General features: G+C 41.9%; 2 protein-coding genes across 2 annotated transcripts in view; one reads left to right on the top strand and one right to left on the bottom strand.

Annotated features, from left to right (window-relative positions):
* ATL1 (atlastin GTPase 1) overlaps positions 1-1,836 on the top strand; it is a 20,779-nt gene extending 18,943 nt beyond the window's left edge. Inside the window, exon 13 of the mRNA XM_019474787.1 lies at positions 1,700-1,836. Within this exon, the coding sequence (XP_019330332.1) occupies positions 1,700-1,810 (111 nt within the window). The 3' untranslated portion in view covers positions 1,811-1,836. The remainder of the gene's footprint in view (positions 1-1,699) is intronic.
* Positions 1,837-2,942: 1,106 nt separating this feature from the next.
* SAV1 (salvador family WW domain containing protein 1) lies at positions 2,943-19,539 on the bottom strand. The gene is made up of 5 exons (XM_019474783.1): positions 19,529-19,539; positions 18,861-18,961; positions 12,492-12,762; positions 11,392-11,535; positions 2,943-4,180 (listed from the first exon to the last, which is right to left on the bottom strand). Exons 1-5 carry the CDS (start codon positions 19,537-19,539, stop codon positions 3,979-3,981), a joined length of 729 nt encoding a protein of 242 aa, XP_019330328.1. The 3' UTR covers positions 2,943-3,978.
* Between the last annotated feature and the right edge of the window lie 4,662 nt (positions 19,540-24,201).

The raw sequence follows: 24,201 nt of genomic DNA, 5'->3' as shown, positions 1-24,201 counted from the left end.
TTCCACTGGTGAAAAAAAAAAAAAAAAAAAAAGAGTTAAAAATCAGCCCGTTCCTTCCCCCAGCGGCCAGCGCAGGCCGGCTGTTTTGGTACCTCGCTGTGCCGCAGATGCTGAGCAGCTAAAAGCTTTCTGACCCCTGGGTCCGTGGGCTTTGCTCTGGCAACAGCGAGAGGCAGGACACGGTCCTTGCTATTGATGAGCTCCTGTCAGGTAAAAGTCAGCGCTGAGACTGGTTAGGCACGAAGAAAAAGCCTAACATAGCACAAAATGCTGCAAGGCCGCTTACGTAGGATTTGAAAGCGTATTTTTTTTTTCCAAGAGAGAAACCCAGAGAAGCTGCATGAAGACGCCTTCACCAGGGCACTACATTCCCAAACAGTCCCGAAACGCTGGCGCGCAAAGCCCCACCTCCGTTTCCTGCAGCCCGTTTGGGATGCGGTCAGCAGCGCCTCTGACACCCCCGGAGTCTTCTCACCCACCCCGTTCCTTGCTGCAGCTTCAGCTGCGCTTAGAATCATAGAACCACAGAATCATTAAGGTTGGAAAAGACCAACCGAGCTTGGTTCATTCAGCACCCCCGAGGAACACATCACCCCGTGAGCGTGCGGGTTCCCGCCGGTCGCCTGCCTCTTCCCACCCCGTCCTGAGCTAATCCTGGCTCACCAACAGTCTTCAGGTCCCCAGCAGCAGCAGCCGGTGGGTTTTTGGTTGGTGTTTTTTGTTTTTCCCCCCCAATGACAAGTTCATTTGAAACGGAAGTGTCAGAGCTGCGCCAGCCGCTCACACCAAGTCCTCTGCGACCAGAACCGTATCTTGGCATCTCCTGCACCGTTTGCACTCAGTATAAAGCCCACTGAGGGGTGGGGGACAGGGCGGTCTCGCCTGTTGCCACGTACCAGCCGCTGCGGACGGCGCCTGCAGCAGCCCTTCGGGATCAGAGCTTTGTCTCGGCCCTGTGACTGCTCTGACGTTAGTTCTGTACGGGAAACGCAGCCCACGTCCACACCGACCTCGAACGCGCACCGGTACCGCAGCTGCTCCTGCTGTCCGATGCCTGGTGTTTAGCCGTCGCCCTCTGGCCCCCTGTGAAGACACCTGGGAGGCCGGCAGCCTGGTCACACCGATGCTCTGCAGAAGCCGGGGTACGCCCATCTGTTAGACGGCGGCGCTGCCGTTTGCGAAGGACAGGCGCTTCTGTCAGACAGGAAAACGCACCCGGGTGCAAACGGAAAATGGTAAAATTAGAAGGGAAAAAATCTGCATTCATCTGCAGAAAGATAATCTAGACAAACCAGATACCCATTACATAGCAAAGCCCTCCGTATGATGCAACAGGCAACTGCCTGGTGGTGTAAAGCAACATGCTGAGGACGCAGAAATTTAAACTCCGTGCGTGAAACCTGTAGAAAAAAACCAACCCCCGTAAGTCCCTTGCTGGCACTCCAGGTAGCCCTTGATTTAATACAACCCGAGGGAGCTCCTCCCGTAGCCGAGAGCTTTGAAAGATTGGCCAGCTGGTCATCTTTAGTCTTTCCCCCGTTGGGACACTGGACACAATCCGGAGTTGGTGCACAAAACAAACCGCGCGCCGCAACTGGCTTGAACCTGCCGCCGCAGCATGAAGGCGAAAGCACAGACCGCGGGCGTCACACACGCAGGGGGCTGGGGCCGTAACCATCCCCTCTCTCTCTTTTTCCAGGCTTTGTACAAGCTGTACAGCGCAGCAGCGACTCACAGACATTTGTACCACCACGCCTTCCCTGCACAGAAAGCGGAGCCCGCCGAGGGCTCGGAGAGGAAGAAGGTGTAAGCCAGGCGCGTTCCTGTGGATGTGCGAACGAGGCGCGGCCGTCTCGTCCTCGGCTCGACGCTCTCGTCCTCGTACCCATCACAAGCTCCTGCCGTGGAAGGGGGAGAGCGGAGAACAAGTCAGGCGTGTGGTGGTTCGGTGCGCTCGTTCGACAACGCGGTGTTTGACGGGAAGATGTCGGCATGTTTTCCCTTTTGTTAATATGTACATACTGGTACTGCCGCAAATACAAAGTGCTTTTAATTTGTCATAGCCAGTGTACTTCCCAGCTAATTTATGAAGCCTTATTTTCCCCTTAATTAGTTATGAAGTCACTGAAGAAATCATGATTTACGTGACGCTGCGACTAAAAATCTTCCAGACGGTAGCTTCTTCGAAAGCCAACTTGTTTTCAGACACTTGAACAAGTCATAACATGTAACCGAGTTTTTTCTTCAATTAACTAATTACATAAACGTAATTAAAAATGTATTAACTTGCTTTATCAGAAACTGTAAGGGCACTTCTGCTATGGTATGTTAATGATCCTGTAGGGAGAGCGTACTCTTCTGTTCGTAACCCATGCACAAGGTATCACTTTGTATATGTATTGGAGAAAGTGTCGCTGTATTTCTGTACATACACATTCATTGTAGCGCGTAGAAAGTGTGGTTGGCGGTTCTGTTCTTTTATCGTCAGAACTATTAAAGTTTGCTGTCGGTTCCTAAGCAGTCGGTTACACAGGAGGCAGTTACTGTCGAGGGGAGAGCTTCGCCCCTTGGGTTTTGGGGTTTGGTGTTTTTTTTAACATTCTTGGTTTCCTTTCGGCCTTCGGAATTGGTGTTTTAACGGGAAAGTTGGTGTTTCGAAAGTCCTCTGCCCAGGTGCCACCTCCGGGAAGTGCTTCCGTCACCGAGGAGGTAAAGCCAGGTTTTGCAAGTCTTAGGCAAAGTAAAGGCTCCAGCTTTTAACAGCAGAGGAAAAGCTCCCTAAGCGAAGCAAGGCCAGAGCTGAGGGGCTGCTCTTCAGAGAACCCGAGCTACTGATTTTCACCACCCCCCGTCAGACCTTTTTATCGGTTCTACGAACATTTTATGTGACCTTTAAAAGGCAAAAAACCCCAACAGTTGAGCGACCCTTCGTTCATTAAACAAATTGATTTTTATTGAATTAATAGGATTTACAAGAAATGTATTTTTCTGTCTGCAACAATGCTTATTGCACTAAAAAGAATCCATAAATAACATTTCAGGACAATCAGTGAACCAAATGAAAATATTGGAGAGGGTAACACTACGATTAAAAAATTTCCCCAAGTAAGGAAGCTTTAACGCAAGACAAAAGCTCATTAAAAAACCCAGAAATAACTGTTGTTACATCCCTGATGTCCTCCGTGGTGTGGTACAGCTGGTGGGTAGAGCTGGTGGGACAATGCTGTCGCCTTCCCACGCGACCGGGTCACGTTTTATGAACCGCAGTTTACCTAGCGTTTAAGAACCTGTGAAAAGTCTGCTTAGGGATCTTGGTCTTTAAGAAGGTACAAGTATTTCCCCTCTGATTAATTTCTGTGAAAACTAGTAGGAAATCTAAAGTAGTAATGCGTTAAAGTAAAAAAATAAGGCAACTCAGACTTCACTTTCCGGAAGCGCTTGGTTTAGACCGATGGAAGCCGCTTCTGTCTGGTTACAGCACTGGGTGCTACTGAAAAGTAACGGCGTCGGTGTTGTGTACATTAAAGCTGTGAACAGAGAGCAGACCTCCCTCGGGAGAGGGACAGGAGGTTCCGAGGGAAATACACGGAAATATTCATTTGGATTTTGACAACCTTTTGAATCCAGGACATTTCATACAGTTGCATCTACTGCCCTTTAAAAATATATAGTCAGCTTCTTAATAATACAGCCGACTGCTAGAAAAAGATACCAGAATCAAGTCTCTGGTTAAACTCCGCGCTGGTTTTCAGAATAATAAACTAGTTCTTGTAGGGAAACAGCTTAACAAACCTTTTTCGTTTTTATAAACAATACATAATACATGTAGAAAAATATTAATGAGGATAATAACAAAAGGTGCAACGTCAACAAAAATAAGCTGCCTTTTCAACAAAAGCACTTTTTCATAGTTTTAAGTGTGAAAACCTTTTAAAGCTCTTAGTGTCCTCATAAAAGTCTATTAAAAGAGTTGTTAGCTTAAAAATTCTTGCCGTGCTGCTGGGCATACCACTGCTGCCTCTGCTTGCGATGCTCCAGCTCGGTGAGGAGGGCCTGCCTGTACGCTTCGTACAGCTTAACGATCCGTTCCAGTTCTTTCATGAAGAGCAGCTTCAGCATCCCCTGGTACGTGTCCAGGTCCGCCAGCTGGAAGAGCTCCCACTTCAGGATGTGGTCGTATCTGTTTTGATGGGAAGAGATGATTATCGACACGCCACTGCAAGCGAACACGCAGCATTTTATGCGTTTTCTTAAGAACTGGCCTCACAGCTGTACAGCCACCGGTCGGATTTCCAGCAGTCTACGTTAGCATGTTTTATGTGAAGAAATAAGGTGATCAACGCCCAAAGACATGGAGCCGCGTCTCAAAGTGAGCTGGAGAAACGTCACTTGCAGCTAAACTGCAGAATCACTCGTAATACGCCAAGATAAACTCTAGAAATACTAAAGATCCTATTAACTGATTATAATAAACCAGAGGAGAAAATGCATTTTGGAAGCATTAAAACAGCAATTCCATTCAACAAGCCTTGAAGACTTAGTAGTAAAACATCTTTTAAAATTAGAGTAACACAGGAAAAAAGGAATTATTTCAACAGCTTACCCTAACGCTCCCCAGCAAGTACCTCCCAGGAGGCAGAGCGCTGCAAGGCTTCCCTCACAACACACTTTTGTTTCCGAAGCATTCTTGTTCCAGCCTTAACAAGCACTCTCGGACAACTGTTCCCCTCTTGGTTAATTAGCAGCAATAACCTAAGCCAGCGTGCCTCACGCTGCGGGCCACGAACCCCACAGGGCCACGGAAGGGGGGTATTAGATAGCACCAGTGAGGACTGAGGGAGGGGAGAAATCCAATCGGGTCATAATTAACGGCTGCAAGCACTCACACCAGCAAGGGACATCCTAACCGCCCGTCACTATCGGCAGCGATTTGTCTGCCACGGGGGGAGTGGGGTGGGTGTCAAGGGAGCGACGCAAGCACTAACAGCTAAGAATCCTACGTGTTCTTACTCCCCACACCGGAAAAACTGAGCTGCTGTGGACCTGGGGCGGTCCCCTGGAGACGTGTGCCAAGAGCCTGAAACACACTGGTGCCACCCTGAACTCCTCCTCTGGGAGTATCTGACCTAGCTCCCCGCCTGAGATGGAAACAAGCTCAGCTGCAAAGTCGACCAATTACTGTTGTATTTCCTCCCACTGCCACCAGTTACACGGAGCTGTTGGTTGAGCGAGGCGAGATATAGAAGCTCGGGTCACCAAAGCGCCATCCACACTGTCAACACTTTTTCCTTGAGGAGGGAAATGGACGCTGGTCAGCAGCGCAGAACGTGAAAGCTGGCAGAGAAAATACCAACAGGTTCAAGAAGGGGGCTACACACGGACCGGCTCTGTTAGAAGCCACGCTCCTCACGCTCCACGATGGAGAGCGGAGTACGTAAAAACAACCCGCAACGGGAAGCAGGAGCGTAACATCAATCCACGAGGTGGGAGAAACGATGTACAGGGAGAGCTGCTGAGCGTCGCTAACCCCTGCAACCCCCCCCAGGTTAGAGTCCCTGGCAAAGTACATCTCGCCTTTCATTCGGTAGGCCTTCTCCTCTCCTACTCAGCATGCAGCACTGCTTTTGTTAGAAAATCTGCAGCGCTGTCAGTGCTGGGTTTTTTTATTTTTACTTTTTAATATGGAGCAATTCTGAATTTCTGTTTATACTCCTAGCACTTTTTTCCAATTTCTGTAACATATAAACAAGAGTCCCTGGCAAAGTACATCTCGCCTTTCATTCGGTAGGCCTTCTCCTCTCCTACTCAGCATGCAGCACTGCTTTTGTTAGAAAATCTGCAGCGCTGTCAGTGCTGGGTTTTTTTATTTTTACTTTTTAATATGGAGCAATTCTGAATTTCTGTTTATACTCCTAGCACTTTTTTCCAATTTCTGAAACATATAAACATGCCCCTACGTTCAGACTTTTGGGATATCAAAGCTGCTGCCATTGGATAGGTGCGAACAACGTAAAAGGAGCCTCTTCAGGCCTCCCTTGTTTCACTAGCAGGGCTGAAGAAGTTTCCTGAAGGCTGCATTTTATGTCGTAACTGCCAAACCACTCTTGTGACTCATCAAGGCTGCGCCATTTCTCCTGCAAGGAATTTTCCACAATCAAAATTGGCACTCTAAGGTCTGCAAGGGAGCTGGAAAGCCGGTCAACTGAAGTCCAGTTTCGTAATGGAGGTCTGTTCAATCATACGTTAGTCAGCGACTTGCTTTCATTCCACAAATTCTTCAAAGCTAGCGCTGACCATACCAGAGTTCCACAAATTCTTCAAAGCTAGCGCTGACAATCCTCTATACCAAACACATGGTTCAACATTTCCCAAATTTAACGTCTATAATATTTACCTTTATATCTAAGCTACACAAACCATCCAACCGCGTTGAAGTGAGAAAGCACCAGTACAAAGGCTGCGCGTGTAAACACACTTTACCTGTTCGCAAGTCTGCGGTGAGAACAGTTAAACACACGTCCACACACGCTCTGCATTTCTAGCCGTCTCTTTTTAGCCTCCACCAGAGCAAACTCCGTGGAGGCCGGATTGCCCCCAAAATCCCCACCTCTATCCTCCCTTCAAGAAAGCAAGCATTTTTCTTCATTACCTTTTTTAACAGACCCCTTTTTTGTGCCATTAGTAGGGGAAGGTTTCCAAGATCCTGGCAGAAAAACAGTGCTTCTAACAAAGTTTTTCAACAAAATCAGGGCGATTCTACAGAGATAGGATTAAAGGTCTCTGGCTCATGGCCAGCTGTCCAGTACTACCACCACACCCCATGGGGCAATAGCTGCAGGATGACATTAAGCAGGAGACGCTGGCGTTCAGGGTGTTCCTCGAGGACACCGGGCCAACAGCAAGACAACCGTTGCAGTGAGCAACTTACAGTACATTAGTTCAGGCTGCAAAGCCCACGTGGCCAAACGGTTACTGACTGGGATCTGGCTCGTGTCCGTCAGCGCATCAGTCAAGCGTTGACAGCCCACACTGCAGACCCACCCTCATACGCTTAAAGAAAGCACTACAATGACTGCAGATAGCTAGACAGATACCAAAGCTTAAAATAAACAGGCTGTTTTCTTTGATGGTCTCCTTCCACCTCAGCGTGATGACTGGAGAAATCTGGCAGGGCGACATGAGCTAGCAGCCATGAAGAGACCTGCCTGGTTCAGGAACAGACAGGCTTCCCAAGGCTCAGAGGGAACGAGGGACACAGCAACAGCACGTGACCCACTGTAAGCACAGTTCTCATTAGCGGGAATATCTGGGCTAACCTGAGTCTACCTAAACTTGAGGAGACTCGTGTGAGAGAACTTCAGGAGTTTCACCCCAAAATGAGCAGGGGTGCTAATGCCGCCCCTGCTAAGGGGACCTGAGCAGCACGGAGTATCCCGGCATGGGCCTGGCCAGCTCCGGGAACAGGACAAGCCGCAGACTTTCCTAAGCAAGGTGAGGAAACAGCAATTCCCCAGCCCAGTTTTAATCTTGATTTTGTCTGATCTGAGTCTTGCTTTGTAATAGGCGTTTTAATGCTACTTTATTTTGATAAAAGAAAGCCTTGACGTTGTTACACCAGCGCTGCAATACCCCTCATGTCCTGCTTTTTCCCAGTGCTTCTGAACACATACAATTCATTTGCAATCTGATTTTCTTAACTTGGAAATAGGCAGCTGACTACTATTGTTATTAGAAGAATAGAAGAAACTCAGGGAATAAACAGAGTTATTGATCCAACTGCATTACATGAGAAAATACATTCACGAGTGGAGGCTGAAGCCAAGTATCAGTAAATTTATGCAAATAAACTGCATTACATATTGAAAAGATATATTCGGAAGGCTGTATGCATCAGAGAAGCACCAGGACATGCAGATGACCACCAAAGATGCTTTTGAGGACTTTTAAGAACTTAAATAACCACAGCTTCTATGAACTTCCTAACTAACAGCTTCTCTATTAAAGCTATCCCAAGTCTTGACAGGGCTGCACTGCTAAACTCACTGTTTGTCCGTATGGAGATCAAACTCCAAAGAGAGGTAGACTGCCAGCTGCTGCTTTTGAAGGTTTGCCAAGTACAACTATCTTTGTGAGCACTCGATTATTGCGTTTAAGTGACCACCACCTTTCCATCTCTGCTCCCTTCCCACTCATCATGAGCTGAATTCAACTGCAGCAGGATTTCCCCTGGCTTGCCCTGCGCTGAGATATCCTTTCAAATGTTCTGGGCCAACAGCATTTATTAAAATACCCTCCACAGCAAGGCCGATTCTCGATGGAAGGACTGTTTCTTATTAAGGTGGCAATGCAAGCAGGAAAGAAAACAAAGCTCCATCACATGCAGTAATGTGTTTGCAGGTGTTCTGGGGCCTGCAGCTTTTTTTTTTCTTCTTTCTTTTTTAAGCATCATCACGGATTGCTAAAACCTCGGTGGTTCTTTAGCGCTTTGAAGCTGTCGCTGCTGATGGTTTCTCAAGAAAAGCAGCACATCAGGATTACTCTTCAGTGGCAGAGTTTCATTTCGCCTGTCAAGGGCAGTGTTGAATGGGGGAAGTCTAATTAAAGATTAAGCCATCAGCAGTGCCTCAATGGGAATGGGCTCATCCAAATCCAAAAGATCGTAGGTCTAGGAACGCTCACCACAGAGACGCCTAGAGGAACAGGGCACAGAGTACCAGTACCTGACCTAGACTCCCCAGGCATTTTTTAGAAGGGCAACTAGTCACAGAGCCAGAAATCGAGGGGAGAAAGCACATTAGTACAAAATTCCTGCAGAGTGCAGAGCCTTCCCTCCTGGGTGAGAAAGCAGGAGCTTACTAGACAGAACAGGCAGCCAGAATCCCCTGTCTCCAGCGCTTTTTCCAGTAGATAGCAAGTATTTAATATAAAATAGGACACTTTCAACACAAGAGACACTGACCTGCCCCGAATATTTACAGCCTATGGGTTAGGGCTGGAAGAAGAAAGTCCTGGGTTCAGACCCGTGCTCCAAAAGAGGTGGGGGAAGAATCTGGAACCACGATCTCTCATACAAGGAAGGCATTTTTGGTCTCCTCACCCTCACAGTCCCATGCACGCAGTCTGGCATACTGTGGGAACACCTACCAGACCAGCCTACCTAACCTGGAAGGTGGAGAAACATTTAATTTTAGAGTCTAGCAAAGGGTTAAACACAAGCCAGGAGTCTTGATTCCACTGTGCTAAGATTCTGATAGCTGCACTTAACGCCCTCAGAACAAACCTTGACAGATGCTGGCAGAGAGGGGAAAAGGATGCTTCAAGGTATCATAAATACCTTGATACTGGAAATCGTTACCTCAAGTTATAACTAGTCATCAAAGCCTCTTCACTGTTCCGTGAGCCAAATATCTTCTTTATCTTAACAGTTTGACCATTTTTCACTAAAAGAGGGAAGAAGCACCTACTAAACTCTCCATTAGACTTTTCCAGTGGCCAGAATTCTTAGCCTTTAGAGAAACTTCTTGAAACAAAAGCTAACATTATCAATTTTTGCTATCATTATCTACTTTTCTCAACAAAAATGACTGGCCTTTAGTCAGCTAAATCAAGCTACAGTGTCAGGTGTAAGTAACAAATCATAACAAAACATACCACAATGATTTCAGTGCAAAACTGTACTGATAATCAACAGGTTTTTACAGTAAATTTCAAAGAGCAGATCGCAAAAGGTATTCCTCTACCACTACTGTGAAAGCATTTTGCCCACTTACTTTCATTTTTGCACCACAACACAGGAGGACATGCATACAGTTCTCATACTCGGCTTTGGGACAATACTACTGAGGAACATACAAGTATTACTGGATGTTTTCCTCAAGCTTTAAGCCAGTTGCTTTGGCAACAGAGAAGAGGTTCGTTATTAAATTTACATTGAGAATATATAAGTGATCTTGATTTTAATAACTGTGAAAATTATTTATCAATTGTTCCTTAGGAAGTCCTCAAGATGAGGTGACACTAAGCCAGCTGCTACCACTCTTCCTCACTTTTCCGATATAATATTAGCATAAACCAGAATTTACTTCTTTACAGAAGCGTTTGAGAATTACGGCAATATTCCTATTACCACCAGCACTACTTCAACAGAAGGCTAAAAGGATACTGGAAAATACACAATTTTTGATTCCTCTGAACAATGTAAATTCTATTCAAACAGCCTGAATGAATTAAATGTTTGTTTGTTTGTTTGTTTTAATTTGTCTCAGCCTACTAGATACAAAGGAATTCCTGATAATCCTAAATTGTTTCAATTGTCTTAAATTTGTTTCTCAAGTTTCAAGAGAAGTACCAACAAAAGTCCATAAACACAGGCTGAAATATTTAAAACTGCATTGTCTGGATGTGCCAAAGACCTAAATAAAGAAATGCAGCTGCAGCCAAAACCTAAAAGCATTTCTAGGAAACAAGTCCTCCCATAGGTTACAGGAACTTAGCATGTCCCCAGTGCATGGGTACTGGTGGATTTTAGGCCAATTTAAATCTTTATGGGCTGCTGGCAAGCCTTTTAGCCACAAGAAGTAATAAAATCCATTCAGATTATAGTTACTAGAAGCAGCTAAAAAAGAGGATTTTTTTAGCTGGAAGTCACTGAACATCATACATAGTCTGAATCTGCTACTACAGACTGACCTGCTCATTGCTGTAAAACTTAGTTTCTCCATATTCTCCTTATGAAAAAGTACATGATTTCATAATTATTAAAAAGTATCTGTATTTTTTTATTGCTTTTCTATTTAGTGTTACTCTTCCGCAGAGCTGTACCCATTAGAAAATGTAATTTGTTTCATTATGCTGACTCAAATCTTTTCTTGGAGGAGACCGCCTGTTCCTATAGCATTGTTTCTTTGAAAAAATGACTTTTTACTACCACTGAGTTTTTAATTAAAGTTCTTGAACAGAAATACAGACTTCAGTCTGTATTCAAAGTTCTTAATTGTGAAGGGGAATTTGTATGTCTTTTTAAAAAAGGAGTAAGATATACATTAAGAAGTTGACACCCTGAAATATTTCACATATTTTATAAGCCACGTGGTACCGTTCTTACAGATACACCGAAAGTAAATCACACCCTCAACTCTCTAATATATCATTCTGCAAGTCATGTGAACTGCAAGAAGTCCTGTGATGATTTTAAGTAACGCCTAATACAAAGCAAACTAATACGATGAACATCTGGTACAACTTCCCTGTGCGCTGTCAGCAATAGTTCTTATGCAATTAAGAAATAGATACCAGCTAGAGTTCTCCTTTCAGTCATCGAAATTCCTTTGTTTGCCTTCTAAGCTAGGCATGCATAGTGCGAAACGCAGAGGAAAAAAAAAAAAAGCTCACTTTACAGGAGCCCTGGCATAGACCTGCAGCCAGTCTGGAATCTCTGCAGTGTGGTAGGGGTTTGCAGGGACGAGGAGAGGCTGGCTTCTCTCAGCTTGCTGCGGCTGGTAAGTCACTGGGGGAGGCTGGTCATAACGGGGAACGCTGTACAAAGGAAGACAGACAAAGTCCGTAACCTCCAAGCAATAACTTAGACATACTGATATCATTAAACTGTTAACATTAATACACAAGTTAATACATGCAAAGGCCAATGATGCAACCACATACGGAGTGTTGCCTCAGCAGGGCTATACTGAGAGCAACTTTCTGTTGCTATTTTTGTGCTTCACTGCAATCACAACTCTAAGCGTTGCCCACTAACATCTGTTAGCCCACTAAAATTCAGCTTAGGTCTACTCACCTAGTGCCTGCTACCTGGATACTAAAGCAGAACAAAACACAGTATCTGTTTTTAAAAGATTAAAAAGGCAAGTATCCATTCAGCCAAGTAATCCTCCATTTAATATGTTAGATCAAATGTATTCAGGCAGCAGCTGGTAAGAGTTACTCCATTTATAACAAAGGACATCCTCATATGTTTATCTTTTGTGCCACATATTAAAAAACTTTCTCTTCCTGGGTAACAGGAAAATACACTGAGTAGCAGAAATTAACTGGTAGATTTGGTGCATACTAACTTTATTTTACCTTTAATTTATGAGTAGCTAAAATACCGATTTTCATTCTAGAGAAGACTTAATTCATACTTCAGATGGTATGTGCTATTTGTCCAGACAGTCTCCTGGAACATCAGATCAAGTTTCTTCTCAGTCTACAATTCAATTCTGTTCTCAGCAACTTTGTTCCTTTACCGACAGTTGAAGAGAATAGCTGCTTTGTTTTAGTGAGTTAGGAACAATATCCTGTTTCTAAACTTAAGACAGTAACAGACGAGGAAAAAACCTAACAATTACAACTTCTTCTAAAAATCTTAGCCAAGAACCAGTAAAGCTTACTTCTAAAAATAAGGGAAGTTTTTGGCACATATATGAGACAAAAACAGTTCCACTTTCTTAGCTGGATTAGGAAAAAAACAGACGAGAAGGCAGATGTCTTACCTGGGAGCACAAGGATGTTTATATTGAGCTCTTTTATTGATGTGATCTACATAATACACTCCAAATTCTGCCGACTCAACTCTCTCCCATCCCGGAGGCAGCCCCTCACGCTCGAGTGGATGGCTCCAGTGAGTTGTATTAGTGTTATGATCTATATAGTATTTCCTTCCTCTAATAGTCCAGTCCACTGACCAGCCAGGAGGAAGAGGTAAATCTTCAGAACTATGATTTGTTAAGTTTCCTAGAGATGTAGCAGCAACTCTACCGATGCCTAAAAAAAAGGGAAAGCAATGTTTAGCTAAACTGGTAATACCCCAAACCAACATGATGTACGAAGTCAACTTCCCCCCCCTACCCGAGGCACTCTACGAACTTTGAACAATACCATGGCGTTTATGGTGTATGCATTTGTACGTTAGTAAAAAAGCACAATCAAGTCAAAATAGCTATTCCCTTTTAAGTCCCACTTGTTTCACTCTCCTCCAACTCCAGGTTCACTAGACAGCTTCATTCAGAGACAGTTAAAGCATCCTTGCTTTTTCGATGAGACATGTATTAGCGTACATAACAGGGGTGAAGCTGTTATTGTCTCAATTTGCTGAGCAGAGAGAGCCGACATAAGATTACACATGTTAAAGCTTTACATAAATGACAGTTTCTGTTAATATGCTATTACAGCTGCATCAAAACTATTTATCTACCAAAAAACCACAGCTATTTCTTTTTCTAGTTACAGTCAGAGATTACAACTATCTAGAAAAATCACTGAATACCAACAAAGCTTTTCAGATTAACCAGTCAAGAACAGTAAACAGGACCAGGTAAACCAAGAGAGGAGGGACAAGTAAGGTTAGCACTATACTGCGCTGACCGTTATTACTGAAGTGCGTGCAATCACAGCCAAAAAGTGTTGTCAGTAACAAGAGAAAACAGAAAAGCTGGATCCACACCGGATCCTGCGCAAGCCCTTTGCTGAACACAGTACAGTCATCCTGCGCGCACGCTGAAGTTGATGTTGCCACGTCTTCTTTGCTAAAACTACCCACGCTTGTTAGACTAGCTGGTTTATGTGCACCGCTGGGTGGGACAGCCAGGCCTTCCGAATGCAATCCAGACAAGATTTAGAGACCTTTTGTTCAGAGCGAGTCACAAAATTCCTCATCTCTTCTCTGCATATCCCCCTCCACCCGCTTCCTCCCTCCCACAGATCTTGGAAGGCAGTTTCGTTGTCTAGTAGGCTGTACATCTGCTTCTTCTCTAAAACCGAGCACCTACGCTTCATAATGCTGAAGAGGCACATGAAAAAAAGAGTAATTTCCAGCTTTTCTCGGTGATGTGGGCTGCACTAGGAGAAGGGCTTCTCCAGCAAGAGAACTAAAGCCTAGGTTAGGTGTATTGGCAGTAGGAGAACTGACAGGAATCAGTAGTTGATTAAGTTCCCACCTCTGCCCTAGAAACACAGCACATTTAGGGTTTATCACTAAATAGCTGGTTTAAAAGAATGTTCACTAGCATTTTAAAATACACCATTTGTTGTAACATACACACAGCTTTTACATTTTAAAAATTAGCGTGCTGGATGCTGAGAGATGTACTGAAGAAACGTAATTCCAATTTCATCTTTTCCTTCCCTCTATATACTATGGATACTTAGTAAGCTAGCTGAAATAAAAGCCATAATAACTACAGAAAACAAAAAAAACCAAACCCAAAACCACCCCACCCAACCCCCCAAACCCCAACCAAATGACATAATCAAGAATTTTGCAGGTCTCTTTCCATTCCTTGGAAGCCTAGTACCTACCGGACGTGCTGGCCCAAATGCAACTCTCTTTTTTAAATCCTTTTAAGTAGTTACCTTCAGTTACCCACAGTTCTACAGTTAAACAGTCTCTGGCTTTAAAGAAATTCCAGTTATCTTTTCATCCCACAATCAAATGCATCTATTCAATCACAGTATTCATCAGAGTTTGTGTGTTACTATCTCCCATAGCCAGAAGAAGGGGCATAGGAGCCACTTTTTCCACTTTCTTAGAAGTCAGAAAGTGACTCCATCACAAGCACCACGTTTACTGAGGAATATGCCCCTTTCCTTCTGTTTTTCAGAAATAACATTTTTGTGTGGTTCTTTTTTCAGAGAGTGGAAGGGAAAGGCAGAGTCTCTCTCATCTAAAGCATACTATTAAAAAGACGTTTCATGTGCGGTCCTTAGCTCAGACAACAGTAATACTGAAGCAGCAGCAAAATTGTTGTATTTCTCAGGCAATTTCATACTCTTGTTTGCCAACAAAGGCAAAGGTCCTTTTCAACCATACATACACAATATAGCATGCTAGCCAAGGGACGTCATCTATTTTAAGCATTAGTTTACCTATAAAATGACATAGACTGAAAACTGGATGGGCTCTCACATTCTAATACAAGACAGCAGTCATCAACAATGAAGTAATGGGAAGGCTCCAAAGCAACTGAATAAATAAAAAATAAATTTTAAAAAAATCTCACAAACTTCCCCGAGTACTGTTCTTTAAAACATTTGTGCTCATCTACAAATCTTTTTCTAGCCTTATCACGTTCTGAACTATTTGGCCTTAAAGTATTTCTTCTTGTTATAGTACTTACCTATTTGTTAGCTTTATAAAGGAAAGTTGATGGCTGTGTCCACGTGATAGCTCCCACCTCTCATTAGGGTTAAGCAACCTAGACCTTTACTTCCAGTGAGAAGAAATATCCTAGAGGCTTCCTGACCTTTAGCAGTACTGGGGCAGGGAAACTATTTCAGACCCTAGCTACAGTTATGTCACTGGTTTTGTTTTCATTCCAATGACAAAACACAAACATGTAAGCTTCTTGAAAATACTGCACTTTGGATAAACAAATTCAGTATTTTCTCCAATTAACTGGACCCCTGTGTTGTAATTTCATGTACGTATAAACAGTGACTATTAAACCACCACTACCAGAAGAGCTGAACACACAAACTTGACTGGGGGAAAAGAACTTTCACAAAGGCATAAACAGAAAAATACTTTCTGTTTACTGTTAAAACAGGACATGTCAGTATTTTTGTTACAATTCTTCCTACTTAAATTCTAGCATAATTCCAGCAGCAAACACATATATATTTATTCCTTGGGGTAAAGGTTAATTCTTTCTAACATTTGGAAGTTGCACAAGCCATCCTCTGCACCAGAAGTTCTCTTGACACAATGCCTAAGTCTCCTCATGCGAAAGCCAGAGAAGACTGGGAGATGGACTCAGGTAGAAAGGAAAACCAAAATCTGATTACATAGAGAAATCACATGGAAAGCAGGCTAAAAAGCAACGCTGCACCCAATGGAAAGGCAACGCTGGCAGTTCTGTGTTTGCACAATCATTTAATTCTAGCTACATGGTTTCTCCTGATGCCAGCTTATTTTTTTTTAATTTCCAAGAGGTAAAGAACAAAAATAATACCAGACCACAAATACATTATACATTCCTTTTGGCATTTTGACTTCATATATGAAGAAGCAGAGCCATACCATTAAGGTAAACTTACATAGCTGTAGCAGTCACCAGTTTTGAACAGTGTTCCAAGCCTCTACAACCAGCAAGCTCTAATTATGAAATCAAAGGCCAGATTTATAAACAGACGGTTGCAAATACTTCAGGTTGTAGACTATCATGTCTAGTCTTAATGTGCATTTTCCCCCTTAAAATCACAGATCATATTGGAATATTCTGTGTGCTGGAAGTTTTAAGATGTCAGGTAATATTCATAGTGTCTTATAACCATCAACCCCCTACGGCATTCGAACTGGCAATTAGCACAATTTAGACATTTGTTTATATAACTGGAGTTACTAGAGATCAAGAGGAATTGTGTATTGGTTTTCCTTATAAAACTCAGCAGGTGCTTCCTTCAAGGGAGAGCGGATACACACGTAAGAGTGTAGCTCCTGCTATGATTTTGAACAGTAAGAGAAGATGAAAATTGACTTTCATATATATACACCTGTAAGTATCAGTAATAAGACTGAACAAGAGTTCGAAAAGTAAATTCATATGTGATCTTTTCCAAAGTATAAACCAAAGAAGAAAGTTACAAGGTAGCCTAAAACCATCCACTGTGAACACTACCTTTTCTGTGTCATATTGCCCAAGCATGATACTCTCCTGTGTTGAAATTTCAGGTAAGGTCTTAGCCCTACAGTGTTTGCATAGCAGCCCAAAGCTTCACATATGATTTTACCACACACACCAAGGACATTCCCTGAGTCATGGGCTGGTACCAGACTCACATAGCGCAATGCAAAATATCTACAGAAAAACCCCCAAACTTACAACTTGAACCATTTTTACCAAAACATCTAGCGTAAAACCTATGATTTCCTCTTGATGCAGGATATGATCTCTACCATAGGATAAGCAAAAACAGACCAGTCGAACCACTTCACTGTAACTACTCCGGATTTTCTTGCTCACGTACTGTTTTATCTATGACAAGACAGAATTCTCATTCTTCCTGCTTTCCCAAGGAACAGAGTTCTTTAAATTATCTTTTTCCAAATGTTAAAAGTCTCCTTTCCTCTGCTTAAGTATGAGCACTGTTCTTTATAAACTCCCCTGAGTGGCACTATCAAATCTCAAGAATGGTCAACAATGAATTCAAATTTATGCAACTGTAAATCCTTTTCAGGTTGCCTCTTTGGAACTCATCTAGCCTCATTTGTTAATTCTGTTTCCTAACGGTATAGGTTTGGGGTATTTTTTGGTTTGGCTGTTGCTTTTAAGGAACATCAATATTGAACGCTATTTGTGACTTTGCTTTTTCCTTCTCTTGTACAATATAGTATCTTCAGTTTAAGGTCTCGAATTAACTGTCAGCCAGGCCAAGAGACATTATATGCTGTTCCAAAGCAAAAGAAAATCCTGTTCAGTGCAGTTTGCTCGCTCAGGAGTATCACTGTCTATGTTCTCAACACTTCGAAAAAAGAAAGTGCAAAGGAACAGCAACCACTTATTACTAGTATTAACAAGATTTAAAATACTCAGAGTTTTAAGTAAGGCCAGGCCCTATATTCAGTCTTATTCTCAACATCTTCAACAACAGGGTGTCCTAATACCAGAACCCAAACTTTAACTTTGAGCACCACATTGCAGTGCATTGTATCAGTGCAAAGAGTTCCTTCATTTAATATTCTTCTCTTAAAAACATATCTTAAGCTAACGTCACAAATGTGAAAAACACGTAGTACCTTCTTCAATCAAGGAAGTTCTGTTTGGTTTGTTCCATTAGTATGGAACAAAGAAAACCGTAAGTGATATGCATTAATGCTTTCACAGCCCAATGAAGGGGTTTTATTGTAAAGGCACTCTGCCTGGAAAGAAGTCCAGGTTCTTAGGCGGAAACGTTTCCAGGTCAGCAGAGGGCACTTCTTCAGTCTGCCTGGTAGAAAGCATAGGAGAAAAATCCTATCACCAGAGCAGCCCAGCATAAAGGGAAAAGAGCAAAAACACTGAAGAGAAAGTCTCACTTTGTGTATTAGATACAGTGCTGAATGTAGGCAGAGAAGTTTCAGAGCCTATGAACTCCCCACAACTAGCTTCAACCAAATGTCAAAGTGTTGAAGAACAAATCTAGCCAAACAAAAGGCCTTCATATTTGTCTTTAATTAGGTCAATTGTCTTGAGAGACTTTTTTCAGGATGCCAAAATCCTCTCCCTTCCCTTCATCAAACCAGGATGAAGAACAGGAAGAGAAGATGAATGAACTGTTTAATTTTAAGGGAGCAAGTAATAATAAAATAGCAAAAAGAAGTTCCAATAACTATCCTGTTTAGATAGGTCTGCGGGTTCTAGGCCTTCCTAACCCATTCCAAAGCATCTGAAGGTACTTCCTGAGCACAAGTACCTCGTTTGTCAGAGGGAACGGGGCGTTCCAAGTAAGCATAAATTCACAAATAGGAAAAGACAGGAAGTACTTTGAAAGCTTCAGAAAGTATGCTGCAAAGAAATTACTGCAAAATCAGCACAAAAGAAGAAAAGGGCAGGAATTGCCATTTGTTTAAAAATGAGTGAAGTGTACACACCTAAAAAGAAAAGCTCTGCTACTTTAGCTCTAAATAGGTTTCATTTAATAATTTGTATTTCTTTATTTTGCTCTTATATTAAACACAAATACCAGTTTGCAATTTTTAAGGGGTACAATTTAACACCAGATGAACCTACTTTCACTAAAGCACACTGGCTTCTCTGTTCGCAGGATTAATCGTTTTTCTCCTCTGACATCACAGTCAACCGTTTACAATCCACCATCAGAAAGTCCCTTTACACTGTGATTTTAATCTCAGCAATTTTCACATACACAAGAATTTTTTAGCTTACCGCTCAAACAGGTACAAATAACTCTGAGGTCTTGGTTACAAGTTAGTTCCAATCTATACTGTAGATATAACTTCAACCACAGACCTCCCCAAACCTTTAACCTAGAAGAAAGGAAAGAGATGTCGAGGAAAGACAGGTAAAGTCTCTTAGAATTAAGTTTGAAATGGACATGAAAAAAAATTTTCAAGAAATGCCACAGAGGTACTAAACATACAAAACTAGGAAATATCTCAACTGAAGACATTTTTCAGGAAAACCAGCAGCACTAGATTGCTAATTAAAAACTTTTGCAAACAAAACAAAAACATTAGCAAACAAAATTTGCTAATGAAAATAAGAAAAGGAGGACATGGTAGAATTGAATCATACTGAGACAGAAAACATGACTTCAGGGAGAAATGCCTATGAAAGAACGTATCAACGCTGTCAACATCAACTGTTGAAAAATCATGGGACTTTCTTAAATACTTTGCTGAGTACTTTGAATATGAAGATCTCAATAGGAACATGTTTTCAACTTATCTCCAAATTATAAAGAGGAGAATCTTTATTTTGAGTGAAAGCTGAAATTCACATGCACCTCTTCACTTCCAGACCACCGCTTCTCAAAAGTCATCTCAGTTGTAACCAACACTGAATGAAACATCACCCAGCAATAGCAAGTATACCTTGTGTTCATCAGGCACCATTTCTGTAGCAATCAGTCCAAACCATAACAGAACCAACTGAGGGGACCTTCTGAGGGAGGGTGGGAGAGGAGGAAAAGAGTAGAAGGCAGCATTTACTGATTCTAGCTAATAAACAGACTTATACGTCGAAACTGTAGGTATTAGGCAATTTTGGCATCAATTATCTCAATGAAGAATTTTTATTAGGTGAAACATTTAGAAACAACAATGGAGATGTGTAAGGAAAAAGTAATTTAGACAAAGACAATGGAAGTAAAAGGCCTGCCTCAGTATTCTGGAAATGTGGGAAAAAGAGGAACTAGAAATTACAGAAAGATCAGTGTAGCTAAAGGAAAACACTGAAGGTTTGAAGACAACAGATGGTTCAAATAAAAAGCAGCTTAATGGTGAGATGAAAGAAGTTAGAAAATCCAAGGTTTTCTTATTTTTGGCCTCATAATTCTTTTACTGATAAAAAGTAACAGCAGTTCTTGAAAAGATGTACAGAAGTTAAGGACACAGGTCAATATTCTTACTGCAGTGAAACCGAAAGAGGAATTTAAGAGTTCATATTCCATGAGGAGATGAAAGAAAAAAATAGAGGAAAAGGGAAACACTTTGGCAGATAAAAGGGCTCACCTTTTTTTGTCTCTCCCTACAAATACCTAAGACTGAACACTCGTCCGTTACAAAATATGTGTAGAATTTGTTCAGACTATTAAATGTAAAAATATGAGTGAATGATGAAGACCAACCAACTATCAGCAGCTCCTTTATGATTTCCAGTGGCTAAGGGGCCATGTAGACTAATGGGGGAAAAAGTCTTTTTAGAAAGAAATCCATGTTGCTACAATTGAGAAAAATATGGCTGTAAAGCCCTGCTTCTAGCTGGTTTTAAAATATTTGCTAGATTGAACTCCGCTTTCAAACTAATAGCTAGAGCTCCATTTCCACCTATCATTGTTTCAAGTCTACACAGCAGCAGTACCATTTTTTTGAAGTTTTCCTCAGCATACACAGTTACTGTAGTAATTCTGAATGTTAAGTTGATGGATTGGTTCATGAAATCCTCCCCTCCTGCCTCTCCTCCCTACAATATCCCAGCACACACTGACAGGTGCTTGTTATCTGGACCAGGAAAATGTTTCATGACTGCCGGCTGAACAACAACCGACAGAGATGGAGGGCTTCCATGCAAAATCTAGGTAGATCAGATGTATTAGCATTCAGCAAAATAAACGAGGATAAAGTAGCAAGTCTTAAACCTTAGTATTTCAGAATTTACTGGCTGACAGCAGTAACACTAGCATTACTCTTCTGTCACTTTTCATTGAAGTGTTTCTGTAGTAAAAAAACCCACAAAGCATTGACAGGTTATAATTTCATACACAACATCAGCAGCAGCCTTAAATGCTGACGTTCTTCCTAGCAGATTTATTTTTCCAGACAGAAGATTTATTTTACTAGAGACTATTTACTATTTTGTTTACAGATTACAAGTAATGACGAACTAACAACGTATTTCATATTGAAGGTACATTACTTACAGGTTTGAAATGTTTGTTTCAAACTCCTCTTTGAACATAATTTCCGTAGTATATACAGCCAAATCTACTACTTTTAAGGTCACCTTTCTATGGGCAATATTGTAATCCCAAACTTTTTATTCCACCAATAGATTCACAACAGCACACTGCACCAAAGAATTATTCTTCAGTGTCATCACAGATATAATAAAATATTTCAAAAAGTAGTATTTAATGGATTCTTCTTTCTTACACTGTTCTTCCATTAGAAAACAAAGACAAGTTCCAGCGAATTTGAGGGGGAAACAGGCATATTTACAAAGGATTTTACAAGCTAAAAGAAAAAAAAAAAAATCGAGGACTAGGAAGTCAATTTCAGCACTGACTATATGTCAGTGTGCTAATTAGACAAAGCAGTCATTCCTCCCTTTGACTATTTATAATAAATTATTTTAACTACCGAGGTCAAATAACACAATAAAATTAAATATTAACACAATGATAATTAAAATATAATAAAACAAAACTGCAATGCTATAATTTAGAGCTGTTGGTTATTCTCTACATCACAAAAATAGCAGATGTCCCCTAATGAGTAAAATTCCTTGCTAGTTAGCAACTGAATCAACTTTGTCAGGAGGAGTTGCATATGCTTGGCATTAAAAAAAACACTTGCTCAACCTTACCCCATTTATTTAATAAATAAATCGTGGTTTAAGTATATTTTTTCTTTTCTGGATATATGCAATCAAACTCTCAACTCTAAGAAATGTGAACACGCAGTGTACTCAGATCACAGAAACGTCATTAAAAAGCAGCTCTGTCCCACACAGCATAACTCTTAAACACATGCTCCTGATCATCCAGATATATCTCTGCACCTGAAGTCTTATCAAAAACACATTTTAAAAAAACAGCAATTAATCAATATTTACCTGAAGTGTGCCTCCCATGATTCTGTGACATCCTCTGGAAAAGATCGTTGTTGTGTTCATAATACCTGTAGTCCTCATGTACGCGATCATTTAACTGACGTCTCCTCTGGGCATCATAAAAATGATCGTAATAATAACAACGGGCACCAGCATCTCCATTTTCCAAAACAGAATTAGCTTCTGTTAAAAAGGACTGGGAGGAAGAGCCATATTCTCTAGGGACATCAGCTAAACTTCTTGCAAGATAGGAAGGCGCAGACAGTCTGTTGCTTTCACGTCTCATTATTTCATGAGGTGGCCTCTGCACTGGAGTTCGAAGGAAACTCTGGTTTCTGGAAACAACTCCATCTCCACCAGAAGCATATGCAGAAGAAGTTGAGTCAGGAGGACAGATATCAGTTCGTCTTGGAATGGTTGGACCATGACGGATAAATGAAGGCATCAGATCTTATATATAGCATGAAAGAGAAAAAAAGAACTTTGGCTGTACTTACACGTAAAGTATTTGGCTAGCCACAACGCTCATTTACACCACGGAACTGAGGAAATTGAAATGCTAGAACCCCTTTAAGGCACCTCTAGTGCATATGCAAGTGTAATGGTAATGCTGCAGTTTGTACTGGTGCAACAGAAACCATCACACCCTCCACCAGCAACAAACCATTGCCAAAACAGTGCAGTTCTGCCAGTATAACTGCATCCACAATAAACAAATAAAACCCCAAACCCAAACCCCATCAAAACACACACACAAAAAAAAAAAAAAACCCAAAACCACCCCACGCTGTACTGTGGCTACACCAGCCAGGCTTCATACCTCTCTACTAGAAGGGTCAAGAAAATCCAAGTATCCTGGCTACCACTCTACCACTTCATCGGGACCACTGCCTTTATGAACTCAGAATAACTGAAGACGTTAATGCCTACATGCTCACAGGAATCCATGACAGAATCAGAAACAGAATTCATACTTTCTCCAGTAATGACAAAGTTCAGCCAGCAAAATGCTGTTATTCTGCACACGTTAAGTTCTCAAATTATCATGATATTTCACTTTCTCCTTTACCTAAAGAGATTTTGCACATGAACAGTGACACCTATTAATAAAATTTCCCTGCCTCCCTCCAGTAAGCGATACATTACTCCTCTCCTTACTATTACTTTGAACATGATATAAGTAAGTAGCTTCCCTCCAGGTGAGCTAATAGCAACTATGACTTTCATTTAGGAGGAGGTTATGCCTATTATTAATTACTTTTTATTAATAAACTCTTATAACTTCGGGTAAAAATTCAGTGCATCCCAGAAGGTGTCATCAGTAAGTTTATAATTATTACAAAGCAGTCATGTAATAGCTAGTCATTACATCACGGCAAACAGCATGTGTAAAAGGTGTTAACCCCTCAGACATGCCTACAGCTTAATATGTGGGTTTCAGGGTTTGTTTTTTTTTTTTTAAAGACTAAGTCAATATAATCAGACTACTAAATGATTTTGCCTGTTGGCTGGGGAACCAGCTGTTCATGCAGCAAATACTTCCAGAAAAGCTGAGTGCCTGCTCCTGCCAGCAAACCAGTTGTTGCTAGTTGTGATCTCCAAGCTAATCCTGCAATTATAGCATAATACATTTCAGTCTCGGGTTGTTTTCAAAGATTAACAAAAAGAAACTGAAGTGCACTTTCAATGCGTATTTGCCAGTCTTCTGTAAAGTCCCAGCAAAAACAGGACTGTGGCATTAGCATCAGGTTAACCACACGAAGATCAGTGCGTCCAAGGTACATAGCGGTGACCTCATCAAGTTGATTCATGGTTTAGAACTGGAGCACTTGCTTCCGCAGGGATTTTATGCAACCGTCTCGTACAGTTATCTCATTTTCCAAGCACACACCTTCTGGCAGTGCACACAGCCTAGATCGGGAAAGCCACCACTGACTTCTGGACAGAGAGAGATGATCTGTTCTTTTCACCTGACAGGTACCTGTTTGGAGACCATCTTAACCCCTACCTGTTGAAAACTGAGCAACGGCGGCTGAGAAAATAAAAAAACCCCAACCAAGTTTGTTTATCGCGAGCACCTGGTGGTACACTACGTGTAAGGCTCCCTTTTAAATTCAGCTTCCCTTTCAGGTCTAACCTCCCTCCCTCCCTCGGCTCCCAGGTCTCACAACGGGAATGTCGTCGTCCCCCCCCCTCCCCTCATGAGGGGAACCCC

This window comes from Aptenodytes forsteri, unplaced genomic scaffold (assembly GCF_000699145.1).
Source record: "Aptenodytes forsteri isolate BGI_AS27 unplaced genomic scaffold, ASM69914v1 Scaffold76, whole genome shotgun sequence".
NCBI classification, from domain to species: Eukaryota; Metazoa; Chordata; class Aves; order Sphenisciformes; family Spheniscidae; genus Aptenodytes; species Aptenodytes forsteri.
The sequence above is the reverse complement of the archived record's forward strand: the minus strand, read 5'-3'. Positions and strand labels throughout refer to the sequence as shown.